Source organism: Megascapheus bottae, chromosome 10, assembly GCF_031878675.1.
Source record: "Megascapheus bottae isolate mThoBot1 chromosome 10, mThoBot2.hap1, whole genome shotgun sequence".
NCBI classification, from domain to species: domain Eukaryota; kingdom Metazoa; phylum Chordata; class Mammalia; order Rodentia; family Geomyidae; genus Megascapheus; species Megascapheus bottae.
The window spans coordinates 64,045,296-64,071,791 of record NC_143518.1 but is presented as its reverse complement, the minus strand read 5'-3'; the positions used below and the strand labels follow the sequence as shown (position 1 = coordinate 64,071,791).

The following is a 26,496-nucleotide window of genomic DNA, read 5'->3' as shown; positions in this document are numbered from 1 at the left end:
CGGGGCCAGCCTCGGATTCCTTCCTCCGCATGTGGCTTGCGGGCGCCGCGCAGTCCGGCCCGCGCGCTCCCGGTGGCCGCGCCTGCTTCCGCCTCAGCTCTGCGCACCGGGGCCATGTCGTTCGCCAGCCCGAACCCCGCGGCGTCCTTCCTGCCGAACGGGGACTGCGGCCGCTCAGCGGCGCGGCGCGCGGGCAACCGGGTGACGGTGGTGCTCGGCGCGCAGTGGGGCGACGAGGGCAAGGGGAAGGTGGTGGACCTGCTGGCGCAGGACGCCGACATCGTGTGCCGCTGCCAGGTGAGGCGCCGGGCCGCGCGGGCCGCCGGCCGCCCCGGTGTCACCTTGAGCCTCCCGGGCGCGGGCGGCGGCGCCGGGACCCGGGCGGTCCCCGGGAGGGATGCGCGGGGCGGGCGCTGGCGGATCCGCCCGGGCGCGGTGGGGCGCGGTCCGGCCCGGGCCCGGGGCCTGCGGGCCGCTCCTCCCCGCGGGCGGCCGAGCGGGGGCCGGGGCTCGGCTCCGCGCGGCTGCGGGCTGCCGCCCCCACCCAGGCCTCCCGCGGGCGGGCGGGCGCGCGCCGCCGGGCCTCCTCCTGCCTCCGGGTTTGTTGACATCCGAACCCCCCCACCCCGCCAGGCTCCCGGGCGGTGGGGCTCGAGCGTGGGCCGCGCTCGGGGCGCAGTCGGGGAGGATTCTCGTCCCTGCCGGGTCCCAGGGGAGGGGCAGGGGGGGCCCGGCGCCGAGGAGCGCGTTTAGCGGGACGGCGCCCGGCCCCGCGCCCGGCCCCGCCGGAAAGTTCACTTTCGGGAAATGAGTGCCAGCCTACTTCCTACCCAGACACGTGGTCCTCAGGGTGCCACTTCTATTTGTCGCCTGCTTTGAAGCTGCCTAGGCGCCAGGCCTTTCCAGAGGGCTTCTGGTAACGTCCGCATCTCCAAATTCGACCTTTTATGAGCCGGACCCAGGTTCAGAACAGGCTGTGGGGTTTGGTTTACGGGCGGCGGGCGTGGGCCTCGAGATGAGCCCACCCCGTGGGTGATCTTGTGGGTTAGTGGTTGGGCCCCCACAGCGGAGCCTGGAACGTGGCTGAGGGGTAGAGCGCTAGCCTTGAGCAAAAGGAGCTCAAGGACAGTGCCCAGGCCCCGAGTTCAAGCCCCAGTACTGGCAGCAAAGAAAAAAGAATGCCATTTGAGCATGCAGAAACAAAGAAATTACAGGTAGATTACAGGTAGTTCTCTAAAAGGGAAATGCAAATGTCCTCCAGATTCACTTGGTTCCCCCCATCCCCATCTTTCATTTTCTTATCTTTTTGTGCCTGTGTGCAGAAATTCATGTCTTGGCTAAGGCAACCCACCTGTCAGCATTGACTCCACCTGTCCAGAGCCTACACACTTAATGATTGAGTCCCGTCCCTACTGCCTTCAGAGCTGCTCAGAAGCCCAGACTTCACCTACCTTCTTCTTCAGATCAAATCTGACTAGGCCACCAGGAAAGGCTTAGAAGCATGCCTGAACTGTAAACTAGTTGGATAGGCTAGGCTGAGGTCTGTTTGTCTGTCCTGGACATCCCTTTACTTAGGAACAGTAACCTGAGGTTGAGCTATGTGGGTTCTGAGGAGTTGGCAGTGTAGCTATTTGTAGCATTCATTCCAAAGTATTCTCACTTTTAATGTTCCCTTGAAAGTGATTGATGTTAGTTTGTAGACAAGAGGTGTTACTATGTTACTAAGAATGTAGTCTTAAAGGAGGTCATTGACCAATCTAATCTGATGCCCTTGGAAAGTCTACAATGTGATTGAGGAGGAGTCATGTTTGACATTGGAATGTTAGCTCAAGGTAGTGGAGAGAGTAAGGGATTAGGCTTGTTAGCTGAGTTCCTCACTTGTAAACTATTTACTTCTTTATCTGGTATATAATCTTCCTTATATAATTCTTGTGCCTTATATAATTCTTACTAGACTCTTTAGTCATAAGTAGCTAAGTAAGGAATAGATAGAAGCTTGTCTTGTGATTCATGTGCATAACGTGCCATCTACTTAGTGAAATTTTCCTTAGTTGTAAAGTTGAAAACTGTGGAATGTTGAACTTCTTTGATGACTGTATGGAAAACAGGAGAAAGCCTAAGGAAAGGCATTATTGGATTGGATGACTTGGTGTAGATACTTCAAGTTTGTGTTAGTGGAAATATGTCCCCTGTTTAGAGTTTGCATTGGTTTTTGTCATATTCAAGCAGTGAACTTAAAATTCTATTTCTCCATAAGTGATATATACACACACACACACACACACACACACACGTACGTACGTATCCATATTCCAAAAATAAAAGCGTAAAACAAGAAATTTCTCTCAGTATAAAATAGTTTGAGGGCTGGGAGTTTGGCCTAGTGGTTAAAGTGCTTGCCTAGCGTGCACGAAGACCTGGTTCGATTCCTCGGTACCACATACATAGAAAAAAGCCAGAAGTGGTGCTGAGGCTCAAGTGGTAGAGTGCTAGCCTTGAGAAAGTCCAAGGACAGTGCTCAGGCCCTGAGCTCAAGCTCAGGACTGGCAAAAAAAAAAATGGTTTGAAATGTAGTTTTAAAAAAGAAAAATCTGCCATTTTAATATCCAGAATGCCTTTCTGGAAGGGATTGATGCAGAGTTTAAGGCATTTTCACCTTAAGGCTTGTGTCTTTCAGATTCAGGATTTATAGGCATTTATAACTTTATAACATATGTAGGCCTTGGAACAAAGGGCAAAGACTACCTACTGCTTTCAGATTAATGACCTTTAAGAATAGAGATTTACAGGAGCATCTGTAGGACCCTCCTCAATCTGGTGGAAGAAAGCTGAAAAGTACACACTGTGCCCCCAGTCTAGTGGACATGAGCAAGCCCTGCCAGGAGGGGCTGGACAATGGGCTAGTACAGGTTTTTCAAGGGATTCCAATGTGGAAACAAGAAGGCCCTTTTCAGGCCACACAAAAGTTGTTTCCTTAGGAAATCTGTTACTGGTTTTTCTCCAAATCCTCTTAAAGTAAAAATACCTGTATTTCTTCTAGCTTGTTGACTAGCAACTGTAGACATTTCAACTGTGGTGGTTTGTATCAGGTCTGAAGAAAGGGCTTATTTATTCTTGGAGAAAGAGAGCTTGGTGGTCTTGGTGACAAGACAGCAAACATGCAATGGCTTAAGAGCTGGAAATCATAGAGCTGTAATCCCTTTCTTTGTGCTTCTCCCGTGTGTGTGTGTGTGTGTGTGTGTTTGTGTTTTTCCAGTTCTGGGGCTTGAACTCAGAGCCTGAATACTATAAGCTTCTTTTGCTCAAGGCTAGCACCCTACCACTTGAGCCACAGCTCTACTTCTGTTTTTTTCTGTTTATGTGGTACTGAGGAATCGAACCCAGGGCTTCATGCATGCTAGGCAAGTACTCTACCACTAAGCCCCATTCCCAGCCCCATTCTTCTATGGTTTTAAAGTAATACAAAGTATGAACTAAAATTAATTTTAAGGTAAAGTATATGTGAGCGCTTACCTCTCACCCTACCCCCAAAGCCTATTGCTTGATAGGCAGATGCTCTACCATTAAGCTACACCTCTAGGCTTGCTTTTTGCCAGTTACTTTGGAGATGGAGTCTAGAGAATTTTGTCCTGACTTCCTTGAACTATGAATGGGCCTTTTGTCTCTAGTAGCTATGGTTTTTGACCTAAGCCACTGGTGCCAGCTATCACCTCTCTTTCTGAAGCATGAGTTTTTAAATTGTATACAACAATCTCAGTGGTGTCTAACCCAAATTATTCTGAATCTCATTTTGGCAAGAATGAGTGGGTTGGGTTGGTTGGATAGATTCAAGTGTCTAGAAATAACTGCTGCCTAGAACAGATCTAGCATGATCCAGTAAATTGATAGGTATATAAGAGATTATGATAATGATACAGATTTAGCTATATTATTTCTTGGGAAATATGTCAGGTTTTTACATCAAAGATTAGTGATTATTTGAATTCCTTTATCAGAAAAGTCATCCTCAGTATTACCTGGTGGCAGTAGTGAAAAGAATAGTGAAGGAAACGGAGTTAATAAGGCTGTTCTGGCTTCTGAGAATGAGGGACTATATTCAGTGTAATTAAATTCCATAAAAATATGATGCTCTATGAAGTTTCAAAAATCAGGATTTTTATGTCTAGTTTTTAAAATGCTTTTAAAAGGGTTTTATTAATCATAAAAGCCTTTTTTTTTAAACTTTTATCTCCAGTTCAGTTTCAGCATGTTTTAAAGAAAATACCTTTATTTTATAGTTAAAGGAATTCATTTTGTGTGTTACCAGTTCTGGGGCCTGGGTGCCGTGTCTGAGCTTTTGTGTTCAAGCTAATACTCTACCACTTAAGCCACAGCTCCTTAGGTGAAGTTTTATAAAGCATTTATAAAGAACTGTGTAATATCATTGACTTTCCCATCTTTTCTCCTAACATATCTCCATTCTCTTATTTATAACGTGGTTTAGTGAGTGTGTATGATGTTCAAGTTTGGTACCCAAGAGTCTAAAGCATTTTCATTAGGAACCCAAGCTCCTCCAAAGCAACCCTCTTTTACTGTCAGTGTGAGTTGTTTCAAAATACAGAGACCATAATCATTTGTGTAATATAATGACGTAGGGCCGGGAGTTTGGCCTAGTGGTTAAAGTGCTTGCCTAGCATGCATGAAGACCCGGGTTCGATTCCTCGGTACCACATACATAGAAAAAAAGCCGGAAGTGGTGCTGAGGCTCAAGTGGTAGAGCTCTAGCCTTGAGAAAGTCCAAGGACAGTGCTCAGGCCCTGAGCTCAAGCCCAGGACTGGCAAAAAAAAAAAATAAATAAATATAATGACGTAAATAAAGGGAGCTAGATATTTGTACATTCCTTTCAAAGGTAGCTGAGCTTTGCACTTTGCTAAAAAGGGACTTAGATACCTTTGTTTTCTCTACCCTATCTATTGGTTTATCAATGTACTGGTAGTAACAACCTGGTCTACTTTGGATTTATAGACTAATTGCAATTATATGAACACTTTCAAAAAAGCAATTAGGATCCCAGGAATGTGGCCTAGTGGTAGAGTGCTTGCCTAGCATGCATGAAGACCTGGGTTCAATTCCTTGGTACCACATACATAGAAAAATGCCAAAAATGGTGCTGTGGCTCAAGTGGTAGAGCTCTAGCCTTGAGGAAACCCAAGGGCAATGCTCAGGCCCTGAGGCCAAGCCCAGGACTGGCCAAAAAAAAAGCGCAACGAACTTCTAAGTGATTTATTGATGTAATTTCACAAACATATTAGTTTTCGTGAATAGTGAAAGGGAAAGATCCAAGAAAGCAGCATTGATAATGAGCCTTGACTCCAAAGAATGTTAGCTCCTTTTGAGCTTGAAGATTGGAGACAAGAAGTAAGCCACTTTTGCTTGCCGGATAGCTCAAGGGCAAGGGTTGTGAGTCATTCCTGTTCTCTGCAGTAATCCATAGTGGTAACTCTGGCATCTGATTGGAATTTACTCTGAGCTTTGTGATTACAGTGTTCATGTACTCAGAACACAAAGGACAGAGAAGACCCTCCGTTTTAGTGGCCTAAGTAGCCTGAGAAATAGCTCTGGCCCCTGAGTATGAAATCATTAGCCCTTAACACTTGGACATGTGGCCAGATGTGCTTTTCCCCTATTATTATTATTGTTTGTTATTAAGCAGTTGAACAAAGAAGTAATATTTTCATCAGTCAGATTGTCAGTACAATGCTTCTTGGTCTGTGTCATCCTTTCCTTCGCTAAGGGATAATCTTGTATGTCTTGACAGTTCAGCCGGAACACACTTGAGGGTGAAGAGGGGATGGTTTGTGGGAAGGAAAAGAAAGGCCTTATAGCAAATGAAGTTGAGAGTCAACAGTTATTTTTTGTAGACTAATTTTATTTCCTTACAAACTTTTTTCGCATAAACTTCTCTGGAACTTAATAATTACCCTAACACTTTTTTTTTTGGCCAGTCCTGGGGCTTGTACTCAGGCCTGCGCATTGTCCTTGGGCTTTTTCTCAAGGCTAGCATTCTGACACTTGCCACAGCACCACTTCTGGTCTTTTCTATATATGTATGTGGTACCGAGGCCAGACTCCCGGCCCAACACAATTTTTTTTTTTTTTTTTTTTTTTTTTTGCCAGTCCTGGGCTTGAGCTCAGGGCCTGAGCACTGTCCTTGGACTTTCTCAAGGCTAGAGCTCTACCACTTGCGCCTCAGCACCACTTCCGGCTTTTTTCTATGTATGTGGTACCGAGGAATCGAACCCAGGTCTTTGTGCATGCTAAGCAAGCACTTTAACCACTAGGCCAAACTCCCAGCCCCCCAACACAATTTTTTTCATTAGGAAAAAGTTGTATCAAAACTTATATCAACAATTTTTCTATTTGAGTTTTTTTTTTTTTTAGTCTGGAATTGGTTCTGTGGTGTATGGAAATAAAATACAAAATACTGTTTTCTAACTGCCTTCAACTTAACATTAAATTAGGAGCAAATGAGTATGTAAACTGAACAATTATGAAATGACTAAGAACTATTATATCCTGCAGTACTATTTTTGTTGTTGTTGATTGTGGAGCTAGAACTCTGGACCTGGGCGTTGTTCCTGAGCTCTTCATCTCGAGGCTACCGTCCTACCCCTTAAGCTCTCGCTCCATTTCTGCTTTTCTCTGGTTAATTGGAGATAAGTCTCATGGCCTTTAGTGCCCGGGCTGGCTTTGGACTGAGTCAGCCTCCTGAGTAGCTAGGGTTACAGGCGTGAGCCACCACGCCTGGCTTCTTTAACGCCATGTTTTAAAATACTGTCCTTGACAGCATAAAAAGTGACTAAGATTGCGAGATAATACTAATGATTGTGTTTGAATTCAGAAAGTCAAGTACAGCCATACTATGTTGTAGTAAATTTATTTTAGGAGTCCTGTAGGATTTGTTTGGAGGTGAGGGTGGCCAGACAGCATGGGCAGTGGTTGTCTTCTGCCAGGCAACTGGCATCTTAAACTCTTGCCTTCCTTCCAGTAGCCCTGAGGAGCTAGCTGAGTGGCTCCGGCTGGATCAGGTTTCCCTGATCCAGGCTACTCACAGTGGGCAGGTGTGATTCTCATGATTTGCAAGGGAGGGGCTGAATGTCCACCCAGGGTTGATTTCCTAGAAGGCAAGGTCAGAGACACTCTCTCTCTCTCTCTCTCTCTCTCTCTCTCTCTCTCTCTCTCTCTCTCTCTCTCTCTGTGTCTCTCTCTCTGTGTCTCTCTCTCTGTGTCTCTCTCTCTGTGTCTCTCTCTCTCTCTCTCTGTCTCTGTCTCTCTCTCTCTCTCTGTCTCTCTGTCTCTCTCTCTCTCTCTCTCTCTCTCTCTCTCTCTCTCTCTCTCTCTCTCTCTCTCTCTCTCTCTCTCTCTCTCTCTCTCTCTCTCTCTCTCTCTCTCTCTTTGCTGGTCCTGAGCCTTGAACTCAGGATCTGAACTCTGTCTTTGGGCTTTCTCAAGACTAGCACTCTACCACTTAAGTCACAGCACCACTTCCAGATTTTGCTACATATGTGATACTGAAGAATTGAACCGTGGTCTTTGCATGCTAGGCAAGCACTCTACCACTAGGCCAAACTCCTGGCCCCAAAGGAGACTTTCTTTCTGGTTGTGGTTGTAAATTATTCCCAGCTATTTAGAATGTGCTCCTAGGCTGACCTGGGAAAAATGTGAGACTCTGTCTCAAAAACAGCCCCAGGATTGGAAAAACAAAAAACAAAACAAACAAAACAGTGAGTTTAAGGCCAGCCTGGGCAATATAACCAGTTCTAGACCAGGTTGGGCTATGTAGGAGACCTTGTCACAAAGCAAGTAAACACCTCCCCCAAAAAAGAGCACCCCCCCCAAAAAAAACCCCAAGAAAAAATAAAGAATAAATAGAAAAAGTTGAAATAAACACATCCTTGCTATTCAAGCAGTCCCGTCCCAGAGCTGCCCAGGTGATAGCAACGTGGCAGTTTGCCTGTGGAGTGGTGGGTGATGTCCTGGTTGCCAATAGCACTCATATTTAAAAGCTTTGCTTTGTTCTCCTCGCATATGACCTCCCGTTCTGGCATTTCAATGCATCTGAGGACAAGTGTCTGAGCTCTAGGGTGAGCTGCATATTTTGCAGAAAACTTGCATAACTTGACCTTTCCCTCTGACAGTTTAATGCACTTGAGGACAATTTCAGAGCTCAGAGGGTAAATTGTGTTTATCCTATACAATCTATTGTATTTTAAGTTAATGTCCAACTAGGTACTTCAAATTTGAATCTTCATTTGTATGACTGGACTAAAAGTTTATACATATGATTACCTTATCAAGAAATCTCCTATGTCTAGCTGCTCTTCCTCAGGAGCCTGCTGCAGGGTTTTGTTTCAGGATTATTATTTTTTTTTTTATTACATGACATATGACAACAGTGAAAACTGCTATAGATGAGCATTTATTCCTTGAAGAATTTTTTAATATATTTTTATTGTAATTAATAGAAGGGTTACATGGTATTTGCCAGATAAAGGGTGCCTTAATTACCACACATTGATACCCTTTCACATGTCATGTCCCCATTTTTTTTTTTTTTGTCAGTCCTGGGCTTGGGCTCAGGGCCTGAGCTCTGTCCTTGGGTTTTCTCAAGGCTGGAGCTCCCACTTGAGCCACAACACCATTTTTGGCACTCTACCATTAGGCCATGCTCCTGGCCTCCCTACTCCTCCTGCTCCTCCTCCTCCTCCTCTTCCTTTAAATAAAGCATCCATTAGCTCTATAAGAGGTTTCGTTTTGATGGCCCATATTTTTTTTTTTTTTTTTTTTTTGCCAGTCCTGGGCTTGAACTCAGGGCCTGAGCACTGTCCTTGGACTTTCTCAAGGCTAGAGCTCTACCACTTGAGCCTCAGCACCACTTCCGGCTTTTTTCTATGTATGTGGTACCGAGGAATCGAACCCGGGTCTTCATGCATGCTAGGCAAGCACTTTAACCACTAGGCCAAACTCCCGGCCCCTGATGGCCCATATTTGTATGCAATGTATCTTAATCAGACTCACCATCTCCATCACTCTACCTCATTCTTCCTCCTTGCTTCCCAAACCTATCTCAGGTTTTGTTTCCATTTTCACACATGGACATAAAGCACTTTCAAGCTAAAGCTTTAGTGAGTCAGTATCCAAGGCAATATTTGGCTTCTTTAAATTATGTTGACATTCTAGTAGGAATTAAGTAATTCAGAAGTAGGTATATTACTTATTGTCATGCTCAATTTTCCCTTGTCTTATATTTCAGGGTGGAAATAATGCTGGCCACACGGTTGTTGTAGATTCTGTGGAATATGATTTCCATCTTCTACCCAGTGGAATAATTAATCCAAATGTTACTGCATTCATTGGTAAGTTTAGAACTGAACTACTTAGAGACTGATGATGGTATTTATTTTCATATGGAAGCTGATTTCATTCATCATTAGAATGTGATTTATTGCTCCTTTGTTAATTAGACTGTAGTGGTTTTTGGCTATTTGCAGCTCTAATGATTTTCCAACAGTAATCTATTGTGTGACGATTGCTTTGGGTGCATCTTAATTCTTTTTTTTTTTTAAAGAGACTTACTCCCCCCCTACCCCCCCTCCTTTTTTTTTGTCTGTCCTGGGGCTTGAACTCGGCCTGAGCACTGTCCTTGGGCTTTCCTTAAGGCCAGTGCTGTACCACTTGAGTCACAGCACCACTTCTGGCTCTTTTCAGTGTATGTAGTACCGAGGAATTAGACCCAGAGTGTTGTGCATGCTAGCAAGCACTACCACTGGCCAAACTCCTGGCCCTGAGGCTTACCCTTTTTTTAAATTTTGTTTTGTTTTGTTCATGGGGCTTGGACTCTGGGCCTGGGAGCTGTCCCTAAGCTTTTCAGTTCAAGACTACCACCCTACCCTTTTATTTTATTTTATTTTATTTTATTTTATTTTATTTTTTTGCCAGTCCTGGGCTTGAGCTCAGGGCCTGAGCACTGTCCTTGGACTTTCTCAAGGCTAGAGCTCTACCACTTGAGCCTCAGCACCACTTCCGGCTTTTTTTTTGTGTACGTGGTAGCGAGGAATCGAACCTGGGTCTTCATGCATGCTAGGCAAGCACTTTAACCACTAGGCCAAACTCCAGGCCCTACCCTTTTATTTTTTATTTTTATTTTTTGCCAGTCCTGGGTTTGAGCTCAGGGCCTGAGCACTGTCTTTTCTCAAGGCTAGAGCTCTACCACTTGAGCCTCAGTACCACTTCCGGCTTTTTTCTGTGTATGTAGTACCAAGGACTCAAATCCGGGTCTTTGTGCATGCTAGGCAAGCACTCTACTACTAGACCGAACTCCTTGCCCTACCACCCTACCTTTTAAGCCATAGCACCACTTCATTTTTTGATGGTTAATTGGAGATAAGTCTCAGGTCCTTTTGTGCCTGGTTTGGCTTTGAACCACTATCCTCCGATCTCAGCCTCCTGAGTAGCTAGGATTACAGGTGTGAGCCACTGGTGCTCAGCTCAGATTGATTTTCATAATTATTAGAATGATTTTCATAATTATTAGAAATTTGAAAGACATTAATTTGCATTGGTCTTGTTTCTATTGTAACGTAAACTATGTAGTTTCTTCATAATGTTTCAAACAAATATCAAGTTCTGTTGATTGTAATTTTAATGTTTTATACTCAGTGTCTATATTTTAATATTCTATGTATATGTGTACATTGTAAGTACAGCTGTTTACAGTGGAGGTTGTGTGTTTGCTTTAGGAAATGGTGTGGTAATTCACCTGCCTGGATTGTTTGAAGAAGTAGAGAAAAACGTCCAAAAAGGAAAAGGTATGGAAAAGCCAGCCCGCCGTTAACCTGTTGTTTTCATCTATAAGCAGAGGAGTATGTGGAAATAAACTTACTTCTGCCTTGTACTTAATTTTTAGGTTATTTATTGTAGAATAATTTTATGTCATTTACTAAATTTCATTCATTATAATTAATATTGTAAGCAAACAACTACAAAAATCTCATATAATGCCTTTATGTAGGTTTCAGATGTGTAGTGCAATGGTTGGTCTCTTGGAAACTTGACCTTAAGGTGTGTAGGATGTATGAGCTCAGGGCAGGAGTCGAGGGGTTTCCCCAGTCTTAGATCGTGTGTGCTCCCTCAGATTGACGACCCAGGCTGTTTCTATTCAAGTGAGGGCAATGCGGCCTCTGTGCAGTGTATCCGCTCCCCTCCCCGGCCATCCTTGTTCTGTTAGGTGCCTCTTATAGGATGAGAGGAGAATTTGACACCCTTATGGAGTCTCCCCTTGAAAATATTCCATGTCCTGATGCTAAAATGTTGTTATGAGAGCATTCTGCCCTCAGGTGTCCTTAACTACTAGTCCATCTGGCCACAGATTCCGCCTCCTTGCTGCTGTCTCTGTAGTCCTCTCTCCATCTGGCCTGGGTCCTTCACCTCGGGGATCCCTTGCTGGTCTCGGCTTGCCTTGGTGGCAGGCCTACCTGCCGGTCCTCTTCTCTTAGAACAGGTCCTACACTAACGTGTAGCCTACCTTTCGCTGTTGTTACTAGGGTGGCTTTCCCTAATCTATGAAGAATGAATGCTCAAAACACCTTGGGTGTTACTGACAATAATTTTTTTTTACTAATTTTAAATTTCTTTTAGTTTTTAGGATGGGTTAGTAATCAAATCCAGATATGCATATCGAAAGTGTCTTTCCTCTACATCTGTCCTGCCGTCTGTTTTTATTTTGGTATTAGGTTTGAACTCAGGGCTTTGTGCTTGCTGGGTAGGGTTTCTACCACTTGAGCCCTGCTATGTATAGCTCTATTGCTTTAGTTCCTTTTCTTGTGGGGTCTTAATGCCTGGTCAGCTTTAGACTGATATCCTTCTACCTGTGTGCTTTCACTATAGCTTGGATTATAGGTGTGTACCAGCTTGTAAATTGAGATGAGTGGGTGTTTTTTGCATGAGAAACTTCAATGAACATTTAGTAGAGGTCTGGGGCACTAGGGGGAAAGAATGCAATAGAGGATTGTTCTGAGCAAAACATAACACCTGTGCAAGTCTGAAATACCATAGTGAAATCCCTCAGTGCAATTAATACACAGTTAGCAAATGACAGAAAAGTTAGCTGGCCCAGATGGGGAAGGTAAGGAAGAAGGTGACTGACTAGGAATGAATGAAAGGTGGGTGAAACCAGCGGAAACTTGTTTAATTGTTGTACAGGGAGGAGGATGTGGGGAGTAACAAGAGGGGAAGTGCATAGAAATACATTTTTATTATGTGAGAAAATGTCATAAGGAACATTCCCCTTGTGTCACTAAGGTGTGTTAATTTTTTAAAACTTCAAAAAATAACCAAAACAAAAATGGGTGATGTGGCTCAATTAATAAAGGACCTTTGTAACAAGTGCATGCCCTAGTTTTAAGTTCTTGAACTGCTCAGAGGAATGTGAGTAATTTTTTGGGGGGGGGGGGTGGGTCATGTGGCTTGAACTCAGTCTGGGCACTGCCCTTGAGCTCTTCAGCTCAAGGCTACAATCCTACCCTTGAGCCAAGCCCCACTTCTCATTTTCTAGAGGTTAATTGGAAGCAAGAGTCTCAGGTCCTTTTGTGCCTGGGCTGGCTTTGAACCTTGATCCTTAGATCTCAGCCTCCTGAGTAGCTAGGATTTACAGGCATGAGTCACCATGCCTGGCTGTGAATAAATTTTATATTGAGTAAATGTCACATGAGAAACTTGTTGAATGTATTTCTGTGCAGAAGAAAAGCCACTGACATGACTGCTTCAGTTTTTTTCAAAAACAGAAACAAGACATTCTGTAAATAAAATAAAATTTTTTAAAAAAGTACAATTTAGAAACTGTTACGTAAATGTTTGAGCAAGTGTACCTTTTTTTTCTCTCTAGGTCTTGAAGGCTGGGAAGAAAGGCTGGTCATATCCGACAGGGCTCATATCGGTATGGAGGGCACTTATTTCAAATAGCTTATAAAGTTTTCCAAATGAAATCATTTATCACTGATTTTGTCTTAAGTCTTATTTAACTTAAGAAGGATGGGTTGTGGTACAGTTCCAAACATGTAAGATCCTTTAGATTTTCTTTTTCCTATTTTGACAAGGGCTAGGCTGAAGTAACATCTATTTCAGAAAATATGGCTAAGATTAGCAAAGGAATAGCATTAACCATTTTTCACCAGGCATCTTTAATTTTATTAAAGGACAAGCCACTTCAGAGTACAGAGAGCATTTATTTGCATAGAGTAAAACTCCTATAAGTGTCTGTCTACCCTTTGGCAAATCTTTAAAATGAGTCTTTATACTTGTAATGTAATAATTACTGCTATTTATTCGGTCTAGTCTTCCTTGATTAGAAGAAACTAGATTAAAATTAATTTTAACTGCCACCAGTATATTTTTATGTATCTTTCCTGTTGCTCTTTCTGAGCCAGTGGGATTGTTAATTAGCCATGCCATAGTTAAGAGGCAATAGCCAAAAGAGAATAGTAAGTGTAAACCATGTAAGAATCTTTACATGATTGATCTGAACAGAAACTATTAAATTTGTATTTAGCCTCAGGCAGTAAGTGCTAAAGATTTAGCATTAACTTCTATTTAAGTGTCAGCCTTGTTACAGTTTTTATAAAATGTCTCAACCAAGTAGAAAAAGCAGATAATGGTGTCTTCAGAAACAGCCATACAGATTTAGAGCCTGGGAATAATATTAGTAAGCAAAAGAATAGCTTATTTAAAGTAAATTGTACTGAAATTATTCAGTTAATGTAAATGTACCTTCTTTGTCACTACATTGCTTAATGTGGCCTTCTTAATATGTGAAATTCAAAAACAATTTAGTGTTGTCACTGTAAAACATCTTTACATGAGTATAATTGCCCCAGGCATTCTCTGAATGGGCTGGTTAGCTTTGTACTGCACTTGGGACTTTGAGAGTTGTTTGTCAGTGTGTGCATGTAAAATCTCCAAAATGCAAGGTGGGCTAGTGCACCCTCCTCCATGCAGATGCTCAAGCATCACTTGACAGCTTTTGACGGATTGCCAGCTGGCACAGCACCAGATAGCACAATATGGCACATTGTGCTGACAAATTACTTAGTTGCTTTTACTCACAGAGGCAGTATTAATGCAGAAAGTTAGAGATACAGTGTAGCAGCAGAGTAGTTGGTTTATATCATTACAAATAGAATTTTTTTTTTTTTTGGTGAGTTGTAGGGCTTGAATTCTGGGCCTGGGCACTGTCCTTGAGCTCTTCAGCTCAAGGCTACTACCTACCCCTGTGCTTGGGCACCCTACCTCTTGAGCCACAGCCCCACATCCTGTTTTCTAGTGTTTAATTGGAGATAAGAGTTTCACAGACTTAGTGCCTTGGCTGGCTTTGAACCTTGATCTTCAGACCTCAGTCTCCTGAGTAGCTAGGATTATAAGCGTGAGCCACCACGCCAGGCTGACAAATAGAAATTGTAATTTTACTTATATTTTTATTCTATTTCTTCAGTAATGGTTTTTTCTTTTCCATAAATGTCTTTAAAAACATTTCTTGGGCCAGGAGTATGGTCTAGTGGTAGAGTGAGTGCTTGCTTAGCATACATGGAGCCCTTGATTCCTTGGTACCACATGCATGGAAAAAGCCAGAAGTGCTGTGGTTCAAGTGATAGAGCGCTAGCCTTGAGAAAGCTCAAGGACAGTGCCCAGGTCCTGAATTTAAGCCCCAGGACCGAGGGGAAAAAATTCTGATGGGGTGGATCCTAGACACAAACTCAAACTAAAATTTGGATGTTAGCAATAATATACATAATATGTTTGTGTGAATATTCAAAAACCTATATAAAGCATGTAGAGTAATACAAAAAATTCTACAATGGTAGGAGGGAGTAAATCATATCATGTGGAATAAAACATTTCAGGTCTTTGTTTCTCCCTACTTTCCTGGGACTGAAAGGACAGTTCCTTGAGCCCCACTACAAATTGATTCTATAACAGCAGTTAAAAAGTCTTAGGTGGTGGGGAGCAGGAGTGCTCTTACAGTGTAAGAACAGGCACCAGGAGCTTTTGGTCCAGATCTTGATTGTATTACTTGTGCATTGGTTACATTCCGGGAATGGTTACCTTCCTCCAAGTAAAACAGGTGCTAACACCTCAAATAAGGTTGTGGCTATGGGGGAAGATTAACAGTCGTTTCACTTGTGGTTTTGCTAAGCAACTATCTCAGGTCTTCTGTCCAACTAGGTCTTAATGGACTAGGTCTGAAGTTGTCTAGCTTTAGTGCCTTCTATTTGTCTGGAACAATGCATATTATACCGTGAACTTCTCAGTGATATATCTTTTTATTCCCTGGTAGGTACTCCTAATTTGTGCTTCTCTATATCTTGATTTGTTTTCTATTTCATTGATTCCAAGTCTTTCTATTCTTTTTACATTCTTTACTTTTTTTTTTTTGGCCAATTCTGGGACTTGAACTCTGGGTCTAGATCTGGGGACTGACCCTGAGCTTCTTTTGCTCAGGCTAGTACTCTACCACTTGAGTCACAGTGCTACTTCTAGCTTTTTTTGAGTGGATTACTGGAGATAAGACTCACAGAGTTTTCTGTCCAGGCTGGCTCTGCACCACGATCCTCAGATCTCAGCCTACTGAGTAGCTGGGATTACAGGTGTGAGCCACTGGTGCCCAGCTCTGGTGATACTTTTTTTTTGGGGGGGGGGGGTCATGAGGCTTGAACTTGGCTTGCGTACTGTCCCTGAGCTCTTCAGCTCAAGGCTACCACCCTACCCCTGGATCTGGGCGCTATCCCTGAGCTCTTCAGCTCAAGGCTACCACCCTACTCTTGAGCCACGCCCCACTTCCTGTTTTCTAGTGGTTAATTGAAGATAAGAGTCTCGGGTCCTTTTGGCCCCGGCTGGTTTTGAACCTTGATCCTCAGAGTAGCTAAGATTACAGGCAGAGCCACAGCACCGGGCTCTGGTGGTAATTTTTTTTTTTTTTTTGCCAGTCCTGGGCTTGAGCTCAGGGCCTAAGCACTGCCCTTGGACTTTCTCAAGGCTAGAGCTCTACCACTTGAGCCTCAGCACCACTTCTGGCTTTTTTCTAAGTATGTGGTACCAAGGAATCGAACCCGAGTCTTCATGCATGCTAGGCAAGCACTCTATCACTAGGCCAAACTCCTGGCCCGTGGTGATAATTTTTAATGGCTTTTTCTCTCCTTTTATTTATTGTATGTATTGTTTATGTCATACCAAGGAATTGAACCCAGGACCACCAAGCCACATTCCCTGCTCTTTATTATTTGGTTTTAATTTGCTGGGTCTCTCTCTCTTTTTCTTTCATCTGTCCTGGAGCTTAAACTCAAACTCAGAGTCTGGGTGCTGTCCTTGGGTTTTCTCAAGGCTAGTGCTCTACCACTTGAGCCACAGCACCATTTCCAGCTTTTTCTATGTATGTGGTACTGCGGAATCAAACCCTGATCTTTGTGCAGGCTAGGCAAGCACTCTACCACTAGGCCCGACTCCTGGCCCCACATTATATCTTTTCTATCTGCTAGTAATCTTACTTGAATCTTTATGTTTATGGTCTGTTTCTTACTTACAGACTAGACTTGAGCGGGACACCAGTAGCTCATAGCTTTACTGTTAGTTACTCAGGAGGCTGAGGATCGTGGTTTGAAGCGAGCCTGGGCAGGAACATCCATGACACTCATCTCCAATTAACCACTAAAAAACCAGAAGTGGAACTGTGGTTCAAAGTGGTAAGAGTGCTAGCTTTGAACACTGAGTTCAGGTCCCATAACCAACAAAATATGAAGAAGAGTTGAGTCTTCATTGCTCGAGCATTTGTTACATTATCTCTACTGGTAGCTTATCATATACACTTATTTTTATAAATTTAATAGTGGCATCCTTAACAAAAATCTACTTCAAATAATATTTGAGTACAAGGCTCTTCCAGTAGTATGATTCCAGATCCTTGTCTACTCTCATGCTATTACTGTAATTTAGTTCATGACTGCATTACGTTGTAAACTCCACAATATATTTTTAATATTTTGCTTTCAATAGCTTGTTTTAAAAGAGCAAATTGTTGGCTACTTCTCTACATTATTAGCATATTTAAGCAACTAATGCAAGTATTTCTTACTTCATCCTTTTGCTTTGTCCAACTGGATCTTGCAACTTAATTCATAGTAAGAGAGATACTTAATGAGGAAAAGAAGTCTGAGAAAGGACTACTGGTTCAAAATGTTAAACATGAAATACAGATTTGTTGGTGTCTGTTCTTTTATTCTTTTATGTTAAATGTCTGCCCTGTGCCAGGTGTGATGCTGGGCACTGAGGATTTAAGAGGAGAAAAAGCCAAAAAGATTTCCCTAATGGAGCTTATAGTATGGCAGTGAGCACAAACAATAAGGTAAAAATGTAGTAAGTGTGTGATGGAATCAAAGAAATGAGCCCAGGTAGGGTCTGGCAGGTTGGGGAGATGGATGGGAACCTATAATTTCAGATAAAGTGGCTAAGCTGTTTCCCTGAGAAGCAGCATTTCAGTTAGTCCTGAAGGAAGGTGTGAGAAAGCAAGAATACATGCCTCTATTGAGGCTTACACTGAATGCATTATAACATAAGTATGTTAATAAGAAATGTATCATTTCTTCCACCCCTCCTGCTGTCTAGGCTACAGAAAATGGAATGAATATTCAAAGCAACTTCAAAGACTATTCTTTTCCTAACAGTAATTGTAGGTCTGGGCTGTGCTCAGGGTTGGAGTGCTTGCTGGGGATTTGTAAAGCCTATCCCCAGCACCTTAATAAAATCGAAATAGTTATTTGTGAGCCATTAAGGCTTTGTGCCACAATGAAATCTTCTGAAACTCATTGTTCTGATTACACTGAGAGTTTCCTGGGGCCTGGGAAAATATTAGGTTTATGTCAGGATACTAAGTTAATTTTGGAAACCATCATTCTTCTGCTTTCCATCAAACATTTACTTGTGGCTTGCCATTTGCCTTTTAACTTCATCTTTTTTTTTTGGTGGCCCATCTTGGGGCCTAAACTCAGGGCCTGGACACTGTCCCTTAGCAGTAGCAGCTGCTTCTGCTGCTGTTTCTTTTTTATTTTTTGGTTGGTAGTGGGGCTTGGACTCCAGGCCTGGGCGCTGTTCCTGAGCTCTTCAGCTCAAGGCTACTACCCTACCCCGGAACCACAGCACCACTTTTCTAGTGGTTAGTTGGGGATGAGAGTCTCACAGTCTTTAGTGCCTGGGCTGGCTTTGAACCCAGATCCCCAGATCTCAGTCTCCTGAGTAGCTAGGATTATAGGCATGAGCTACCTCTCCTGGCTCTGCTACTTCTGCTGCTGCTTCTGCATCCTCTTCCTTTCTCTTCCTCCTTCTCCTCCTTCTCCTCCTCTTCCTCCTCCTCTTCCTCCCCCCACCCCCTTCTCCTCTTCTTCCTATATTGAAATTCCTGAGCTTCTTTTGCTCAAAGCTAACACTCTTACCACTGGAGCCATGGTGCCACTTCTGGCCTTTTCTGTGTATGTGGTATGGAAGAATCAAACCTAGGGCTTCATGCATGATAGGGAAGCACTACCACAAAGCCACATTCCCAGCCCCCTTTTAACATCCTAACAATAGAAAAATATTTAAATACAAATCTATTTTATTTAGAAAAAAAATGGCAGGACATACTCCACATATATCTCAGTTATGCCATAACTGGTTTGCACAGTTGGAATGTGATGATCAATTCCAGCCCCTCAATAAATAAGAAAGACTATTGTCTGGAGGGCAAGATGGGCATAGTGAAAAATTAGGCCCTATAGCATTTGATAGGAGCATGTTGGCCAGAGTCTTGAACCACATATAGCACCCCAGTATTTTAAAGTTCACAAAAGTACACATTCTACTCTGTTCATCACTACTTTCCCAGGACCCTGGAAAGACCTATGGCAAGGCTGTGCCATCCTTGTCTGCTGCCTTTCATCACTGATTTATCTTACTGCCCCATACATACCTCCTCATACACTGTTTTTGTCTGTTAGCAAATTATATAAAACTGTACATTATGTCATCTTGGTTTTTCTTTTTTTCTTTGTTTTTATTTCTCTTGCCAGTCTTGGGGCTTGATCTCTGGACCTGGATGCTTTCCCTAAACTTCTTTTGCCCCAGGCTAGCACTCTACCATTTGAGACACGGCACCACTTTTGGCTTTTTCTAAGTAGTTTCATGGAAATAAGAGTCTCAGGACTGGCTTCAAATAGTGATCCTCAGCTCTAGAATTACTAGGTGTGAATCACCAGCAGCTGGCTATGTAATATTAAGAATGTTGCTGGGCGTGGTGGTGGCTCGTGCCTGTAATCCTAGCTACTCAGGCTGAGATCTGAGGATCAAGGTTCAAAGCCAGGTTGGGCACAAAAGGACCTGAGATTCTTATCTCCAGTTAAAGGAAGGGCTTGGCTCAAGGATAGGGCTGTAACCTTGAGCTGAAGAGCTCAGAGACAGCGCCCAGGCTGAATTCAAGCCCCATGACCCCCCCCCCCCCCAAAAAAAAAGTATGTTATGTTAACCTAGTAATGTGTCACTAGTGCAGGTATTTGGTTTACTGGGTAATGGAAATTTAAAGTCCATAAGTGTCAAGCTCCACTAGTGAGAGCATCAGATACTTGCTGGTCAACCAAAGCTGTGGCTATCACCTTGCAGAACAGGAGAGCCTGCCTTGACCTTTTCACAGTACCTGAGAAGCAGGAGACCAGAGGAGTGTGCTTCTAGGCTAGGTTTAATGGCACTAGTCTAATCTCTTCTAGTGCTATTGCAGGGTTTAGAAGTTCTTTCACAAGTGTTTCCACTAAATCCAAGACCCTTAGGTTACTCCGGTTTCACATCTCTACATTCCAGTGTATGTAATTTGGAAATCGTAATTTCATTAGTGAAAAGAAATCATAAATAGATACACTAAGAATCGTTGAGGTGTAGACACTTCAAGTGAGTTTTGTTTTGTTTTGTTTTGTGAGAGTCATGGGGCTTGAATTCTGGACCAGGGCGTTGTCCCTGAGCTGTTCAGCTCAAGGCTACTGCCCTATCCTTTGAACCACAACCCTACTTCCCATATTTTTTTTTTTTTTTTGGCCAGTCCTGGGCTTGAGCTCAGGGCCTGAGCACTGTCCTTGGATTGTCTCAAGGCTAGAGCTCTACCACTTGAGCTTCAGCACCATTTCCGGCTTTTTTCTATGTATGTGGTACCGAGGAATTGAACCTGGATCTTCGTGCATGCTAGGCAAGCACTCTACCACTAGACCAAACTCACGGCCCACTTTTTTTAGGGATTCTTTGGAGATAAAAGTCTCACATTCTTTAGTGCCCGTGTTGGTTTTGAACTGTGATTCTCAGATCTCAGCCTCCTGAGTAGCTAAGAATACAGGCATGAGCCACGTTGCCCAGCTAAAGTGAGTGAGTTTTATGGCCTGTAAATTCTATTTCCATATAGCTGTTTAAAGCAAACAAGCAACAAAGCTCCCCCCACCCCCCCGGCCAAAAAAACCCCCAAAACCCAAAAAACTAAGAAATAGGGGATGGTAGCATAGCCTAGTGGTAGAATGCTTGCCTAGTATGCACGAAGACCCAGGTTCAATTCCTCGGTACCATGTACACAGAAAAAGCCGGAAGTGGCACTGTGGCTCAAGGGTGGAACTCTAGCCTTGAGAAAGCTCAAGGAAAAAACAAAACAAAACACCACCACCAACCTAAGAAATAAACTTTGGCTACAAGTTCAGAGACTGCTGCCTCATAATAAACTACTGATTTATTCAGTCAGTAAATATTTGAGAACTTGTGGGCACAGGATGTTAGCTAGTAGACTAAACTGATACTGTGTTAATATTGTTAGGTATTGGTGGGGGGGGGGATGTGCACATGGGTGTAGCCCAGGAGAAGCTTGTGTATGCCCAATACTCTGCATACTGAACTTATTTAGAATTTTCAGTTAGTTCCAAAATAAACCTCTGTAATAAACAGGAAATCATAGGCATATTTTCAAATTAATATGCCAGTTGGTATTGTAATATTACTGCTGCCATTACCACCTATTCAAATTTATTTGCATAATTTGTCATAATGATTTAAGGCTGAAAGGATTTTGAATCTCCATAATTTGAAGCACAGTATGTTGTCTTGAATCTTTATTTCAACAGTGACTCTGATTTTGTTTTTTTTTCTCCCTAGTGTTTGATTTTCATCAAGCAGCTGATGGCATCCAGGAGCAGCAAAGACAAGAACAAGCAGGAAAGAAGTATGATTTTTAAAATATGGAATTTTATTTTTGTTATTAAGTTGTTGTACAGAGAGTTACCATTTCAAAAGTCAGGTAACGAATATATAAAGTTGTTTTGGATGTAGTTGAAGCATGTCTGTATTCTTATATATAAATTTCAGACTAGAAGTTTAAACATTTTTTAATTCGGAGAAAACCAGTAGAATTATGAAAATAAAATAAACTTGTAAGAAATAGTATAAATAAGAAATAGTCATGTGAATTTATTCTTGGATCTTACCATAATACTTGCCATTGTCCAATAGCTCAAAGCCTTGTTATAATTTGTTTTCAAGTTTGGGTACCACGAAAAAGGGCATTGGCCCTGTTTATTCTTCCAAAGCTGCTCGGAGTGGACTTCGGATGTGCGACCTTGTGTCTGACTTTGGTGGCTTCTCAGAGAGGTAACTAACCTGTGTTTCAAACTTGAAAGAACAAATGGACATTGAAATGTTTAAACTTGGAATAAAGACATAATAAAATCAATATTCTAGTTAAGTAGTAATAGATTTTTAAAGGCATCATTTAAATGCTAAAGTTATTTTTACTGCCTTCTAATTGTTTTTTTTATTTGAAATTTTTTTTCTTTTATATTTTTATTGTAATAAAAGGGTTACATGATATTTGCCAGATAGAAGGTGCATTAATTCACATACATTGATACCCTTTCACATGTCTTGGTACCCATTACCCCCCCTACCCCCCCCATCTAATTGTTTCTTAAGATTGAGCTCATGAAGGATCCAGTGGTTGTGAGATAGGAATGTCACAGGAAGAAATGGCCAGATTACGTTAAGGGTTGGTGTGTGACCTGGTTTCCTAACAGAGTGCGTAGAGGGCGCAATCCCTGAAGTAGGGGCTGCTCTGTGGGATTGCAGATCCAAAGACTATGATGTCCTCCCACTTAAAAATCAGTTTGCTCCTCAGCTCCTAATCAGTTTTTCAAGCACCTTTACATATGGAAATGCCACAGAGACCATGCTCTCTGGAAGCTCTCCAGGGAAACGTAGTAAGGAGACAGCTGCACAGTGGGGAGTGGCATCGGGCAGGAGTGACGAGCTTGCTGCCCACCTTCCTCTTAAGTGCTGGGTGCTCACTGCAAGGCGGCCTCCCTGAGAGTCTTGAGACACAGTGGAAGTACCTACCTCTGCCTCTCTTCATCAGGTTAACCATGCCCTTTGGCCTTTTACTCAGTAAAAAATTAAAATTGATCCAGGCGTGGTGGCTCATGCCTGTAATCCTAGCTACTTAGGAGGCTGAGATCTGAGGATCCCAGTTCAAAGCCAGCCCGGGCACTAAAGTCTGTGAGACTCTTATCTCCAATTAACTACCAGAAAAACCGGAAATGGCACTGTGGCCCAAGGGGTAGGGTGGTAGCTTTGAGCTGAAGAGCTTAGGGACAATAACCAGGCCCAGAGTTCAAGTCCTATAACTGACCAAAAAAAAAAAATTGAATACAGATGTAAGTCTTTGTGTTTTTACACATTTCATCATTCTATTTTTCTTTTCTCCTAGCACATAAATGACCCTAATTATGCTTAGTCTCAATCTTGAAAATATATATCCTAAGAGTATCATTTGTTAATACAGTTACTATCTTTTGTTAAATTTTATTCCTCCAAAAACTATGTTTACTTGGGCACTGGTGGCTCACGCTTGTAATCCTAACATCTTAGGAGGCTGAGATCTGAGGATTGTGGTTCAAAGCCAGCCTAGGCAAGAGTCTATGAGACTTTATCTCCAATTAATCACCAAAAAAGCTGAAGTGGATCTCTCGCTCAAGTGGTAGAGTACGCCTTGAGCAAAAAACCTGAGAGACAACACCCAGGCCCTGAGTTCAAGCCCTGATATCAGCCCCCCCAAAAAACTGCCTTGAGTTTTAGGAACAATTGGCTTAAGACCACTTAAGAGCTACAGAGATCATTTGAATTGACTGTTGGAAATATTTTTGAAGAGAGCTAGTGTTGTAATTTCTCTGCATTTCTTAGGTTCAAAGTTCTGGCTAACCAGTACAAATCTATATATCCTACTTTGGAAGTAGACATTGAAGGTGAATTACAGAAACTCAAGGTAATGCTTTCTCAGTTCTTCTATATGTTTTAAGAAATTTGATTTTCAAATTGATAAGTAGATCTTTTATTCAACCGGTTTTATGTAAAAACTGGCAAAAGACCTCTCCCAGTTATGCTTGGACCTAGCATATTTGTGTGACTTGGCAGTGTGGCTTAGATGGGAGAAGCAGTAGAGCATGGGACTTGAGTGTAGGTTCTTTAGCTTTTGTTTTGGGGATTTGACGAGTTATTGGTTTATTCTGAGCCTGGACTTGCACTTATTGTAACCACAGTATAGATCAGCAAAGGGCGGTGTGGGTGATAACATAAAACTCACCAGCACACTTAAAAGTGATTGCCTGGCCCCAGGCAACTTCTTTAGCATTGTATTTCTTTTAAAAAAGTGGCATAGGGCTGGAATCATGGCCTAGTGGTAGAGCGCTTGCCGAGTATGCAGCAAGCCCTAGATTTGATTCCTCGGTACCACATATATAGAAAAAGAGCCAGAAATGGTGTTGTGGTTCAAGTGGAAAAGCCCTCGCCTTGAGAGGGCAAGTGACCAGCCCCTGAGTTCAAGTCTCAGGACTGGCAAGAAAAAGGCATAACTGGGCATAGATGAGGCCCACCACTGGCACATTTTAGTTGTCAGTGGTGATTAAGTTAGCAGTGTGGAGGCTCCACAGCTAATGGTGAACCGTGTGTGTGCTAATTATCAGCAGCATTTCCCGGAGTCTGCAAACTATGCTGTTCTAGAATAGTCTGCACTGAGTAGTCTGTATTTCCAGTTAAAAAATTTCCAAAAGATTAGATATTTGTAATTCATTGCTTTTGTTTAGAAACTAGACTATCTTTTTGTTCTATTATGCAGCAATGCTTTATTATTAGCAACTGGAAATATTTATGTACCTAAGTAATAGATAAGGTTTTTTCAGGTCTACTTATATATATTCTAATGTATAATTGTGACTGTGAAGTAGAGTAAATGGAACTGGGTAAGAAATTCTCAAAAGTGATAAGCGTTCTTGTTTTTCTTTTTAAATGATGCTGTACAACTTGAGCAATCCTTCCAGTTCTGTTTATTCTGGTTAATTGGAGATAAGAGTCTCCAAGTTTGTCTACCTGGGCTGGCTCCATACCCCAATTCTCAGATGGTAGCTTCATGAATAACTAGGATTATAGGTGGGAACCACTGGTGTCCAGCTCTACTTTTTCATTTATCAGTTTTCACTTTTATAAAGTCAGGTAATTATACTTGTACTGGTTATTTTGTGAATACGTTGGTGTACATGGAAACTGGTTTTTGTCTTTGTGCATAGGGTTATATGGAAAGGATTAAACCAATGGTGAGAGATGGAGTTTATTTCCTATATGAGGCCCTACATGGACCACCAAAGAAAATCTTGGTAGAAGGTGCAAATGCAGCACTATTAGATATTGATTTTGGTAAGTGACATGTGATTCAGAGGGAGCCTGACTGAGCCTAAAATACCTAAGATGTAAATAATTAACGTTAACAGAAAGGAGCTTGCTCCAAGGTGATGCTTTTTAGCTTGTGCTCAGAGGAAGTTTGTCATCTTATGCCAAGGTTTTTTAAAGGAATATTGTAGGAAACGCAATGTATGTGTTATGTTTGGTACTTCATTGGGGAAAAATGCAGTCATTTGAAATCAGTGGGTTTAGTTTTATATAAATTGTAAAGTTCATCAGTCAATTCATTAATCTAAAGCCTCATTTCTCTGATAAAATAGTAAGACAAAGTCTATGGAAGCATCTTTTTTTATTCAACCTTTCTTTAAAGAAATATAAGTAGCCAGACACTGGTGGCTCATGCCTATAATTATAGTTAATCAAGGTGGTGAGATCTGAGGATCATGGTTAAGACAGCCTGGGCAGCAAAGCAGGAAAGCCGGTGAGACTTTATCTCCAATTAACTACCAGAAAACCAGAAGTGGTGCTGTGATTCAAAAAAAAAAGTATGCATTAAACATACATATTGCTAGACTTTGACAGCATGTTTACACTGACTGTTCCTGAACATGAGGCTTTCGGTGGATGCAGAGATTCTCCATCCCCAGAATGTCAATACTTATTTTCTTCAAACTATTGTTCCTCTTAATTTAGTGGTAGTTACTTTACTGGTGTTTGCATCTAATCATAATTACCCCAGATTATGTTGATCTTTCTTAGCTATGGCTGGTATTTCACTGGCTTTTGACCCTTAATAAACTAAAGTGAGTGTGCTTCTCTAGAATGGGTTTGTGGTATCACATACACCTAGTCAGTCTGGAAAGAAAGCCTTATTTCAACTTAACAGAGTGAACAGTTAGTGTGAAGGAGGGGAAAATCGCACCACTGTTAGCCATTCTTATAATTTGAGATTACCTGAACAGGCATGCTGAACTGGGGATCATGTAGAATGTCACATAATTCTTACTGAATTGCTGTCACTCAAGGTTGCTACTGGGGCTGGAGGGCATGGCCTAGTAGTAGAACGTTTGCCTCGTATGCACGAAGTCCTGGGTTTGATTACCACATACATAGAAAAAGCTGGAAGTGGTGCTGTGGCTCGACTGGTAGAGTACTGGCCTTGAGAAGGCCCAGGGACATGCCCAAGTCCTGAGTTCAAGTCCCAGGACTGCCCCCCCCCCAAAAAAAAAAAGTTATTGCTGCACCTTTAATAATCATACCAGGGAATTGAATCGGCTTGAATATTATGGGGTTTTGTTACAATGTGTAGGTGGATTTCTGAGTGCAGACCCACTGTAGAGCCACGCCAGCACGCATCCACCAGCTCCTCTCTGCCTGGGCTGGGACAGTTCTGCTCAGTCAACTCTGTCAGCAAACTAGTATATACTCATGTGCAAAGTTTGTGAGGGCAATTCTGTTTTAAAGTGTATATGAAAGTGTGCTAATCATAATGTTTGTTTCTGTTTTAGGGACTTACCCTTTTGTAACCTCATCAAACTGCACAGTCGGAGGTGTTTGTACGGGTTTGGGTATGCCGCCTCAGAACGTTGGAGAAGTATATGGAGTGGTGAAGGCTTACACCACTAGAGTTGGTATTGGCGCCTTCCCTACAGAACAGGACAACGTAAGTCTTTTTCTCAGGAAATCCAGTTAAAACT

At 42.4% G+C, this 26,496-nt stretch overlaps 1 protein-coding gene across 1 annotated transcript in view; it reads left to right on the top strand.

Annotated features, from left to right (window-relative positions):
• Adss2 (adenylosuccinate synthase 2) overlaps nucleotides 1-26,496 on the top strand; it is a 34,860-nt gene continuing 8,364 nt past the window's right edge. Inside the window, exons 1-9 of the mRNA XM_090341518.1 lie at nucleotides 1-297; nucleotides 9,294-9,396; nucleotides 10,780-10,848; nucleotides 12,924-12,974; nucleotides 21,233-21,299; nucleotides 21,617-21,724; nucleotides 23,309-23,390; nucleotides 24,688-24,814; nucleotides 26,308-26,462. Of these exons, the coding sequence (XP_090197644.1) occupies nucleotides 115-297; nucleotides 9,294-9,396; nucleotides 10,780-10,848; nucleotides 12,924-12,974; nucleotides 21,233-21,299; nucleotides 21,617-21,724; nucleotides 23,309-23,390; nucleotides 24,688-24,814; nucleotides 26,308-26,462 (945 nt within the window). The 5' untranslated portion in view covers nucleotides 1-114. The remainder of the gene's footprint in view (nucleotides 298-9,293; nucleotides 9,397-10,779; nucleotides 10,849-12,923; nucleotides 12,975-21,232; nucleotides 21,300-21,616; nucleotides 21,725-23,308; nucleotides 23,391-24,687; nucleotides 24,815-26,307; nucleotides 26,463-26,496) is intronic.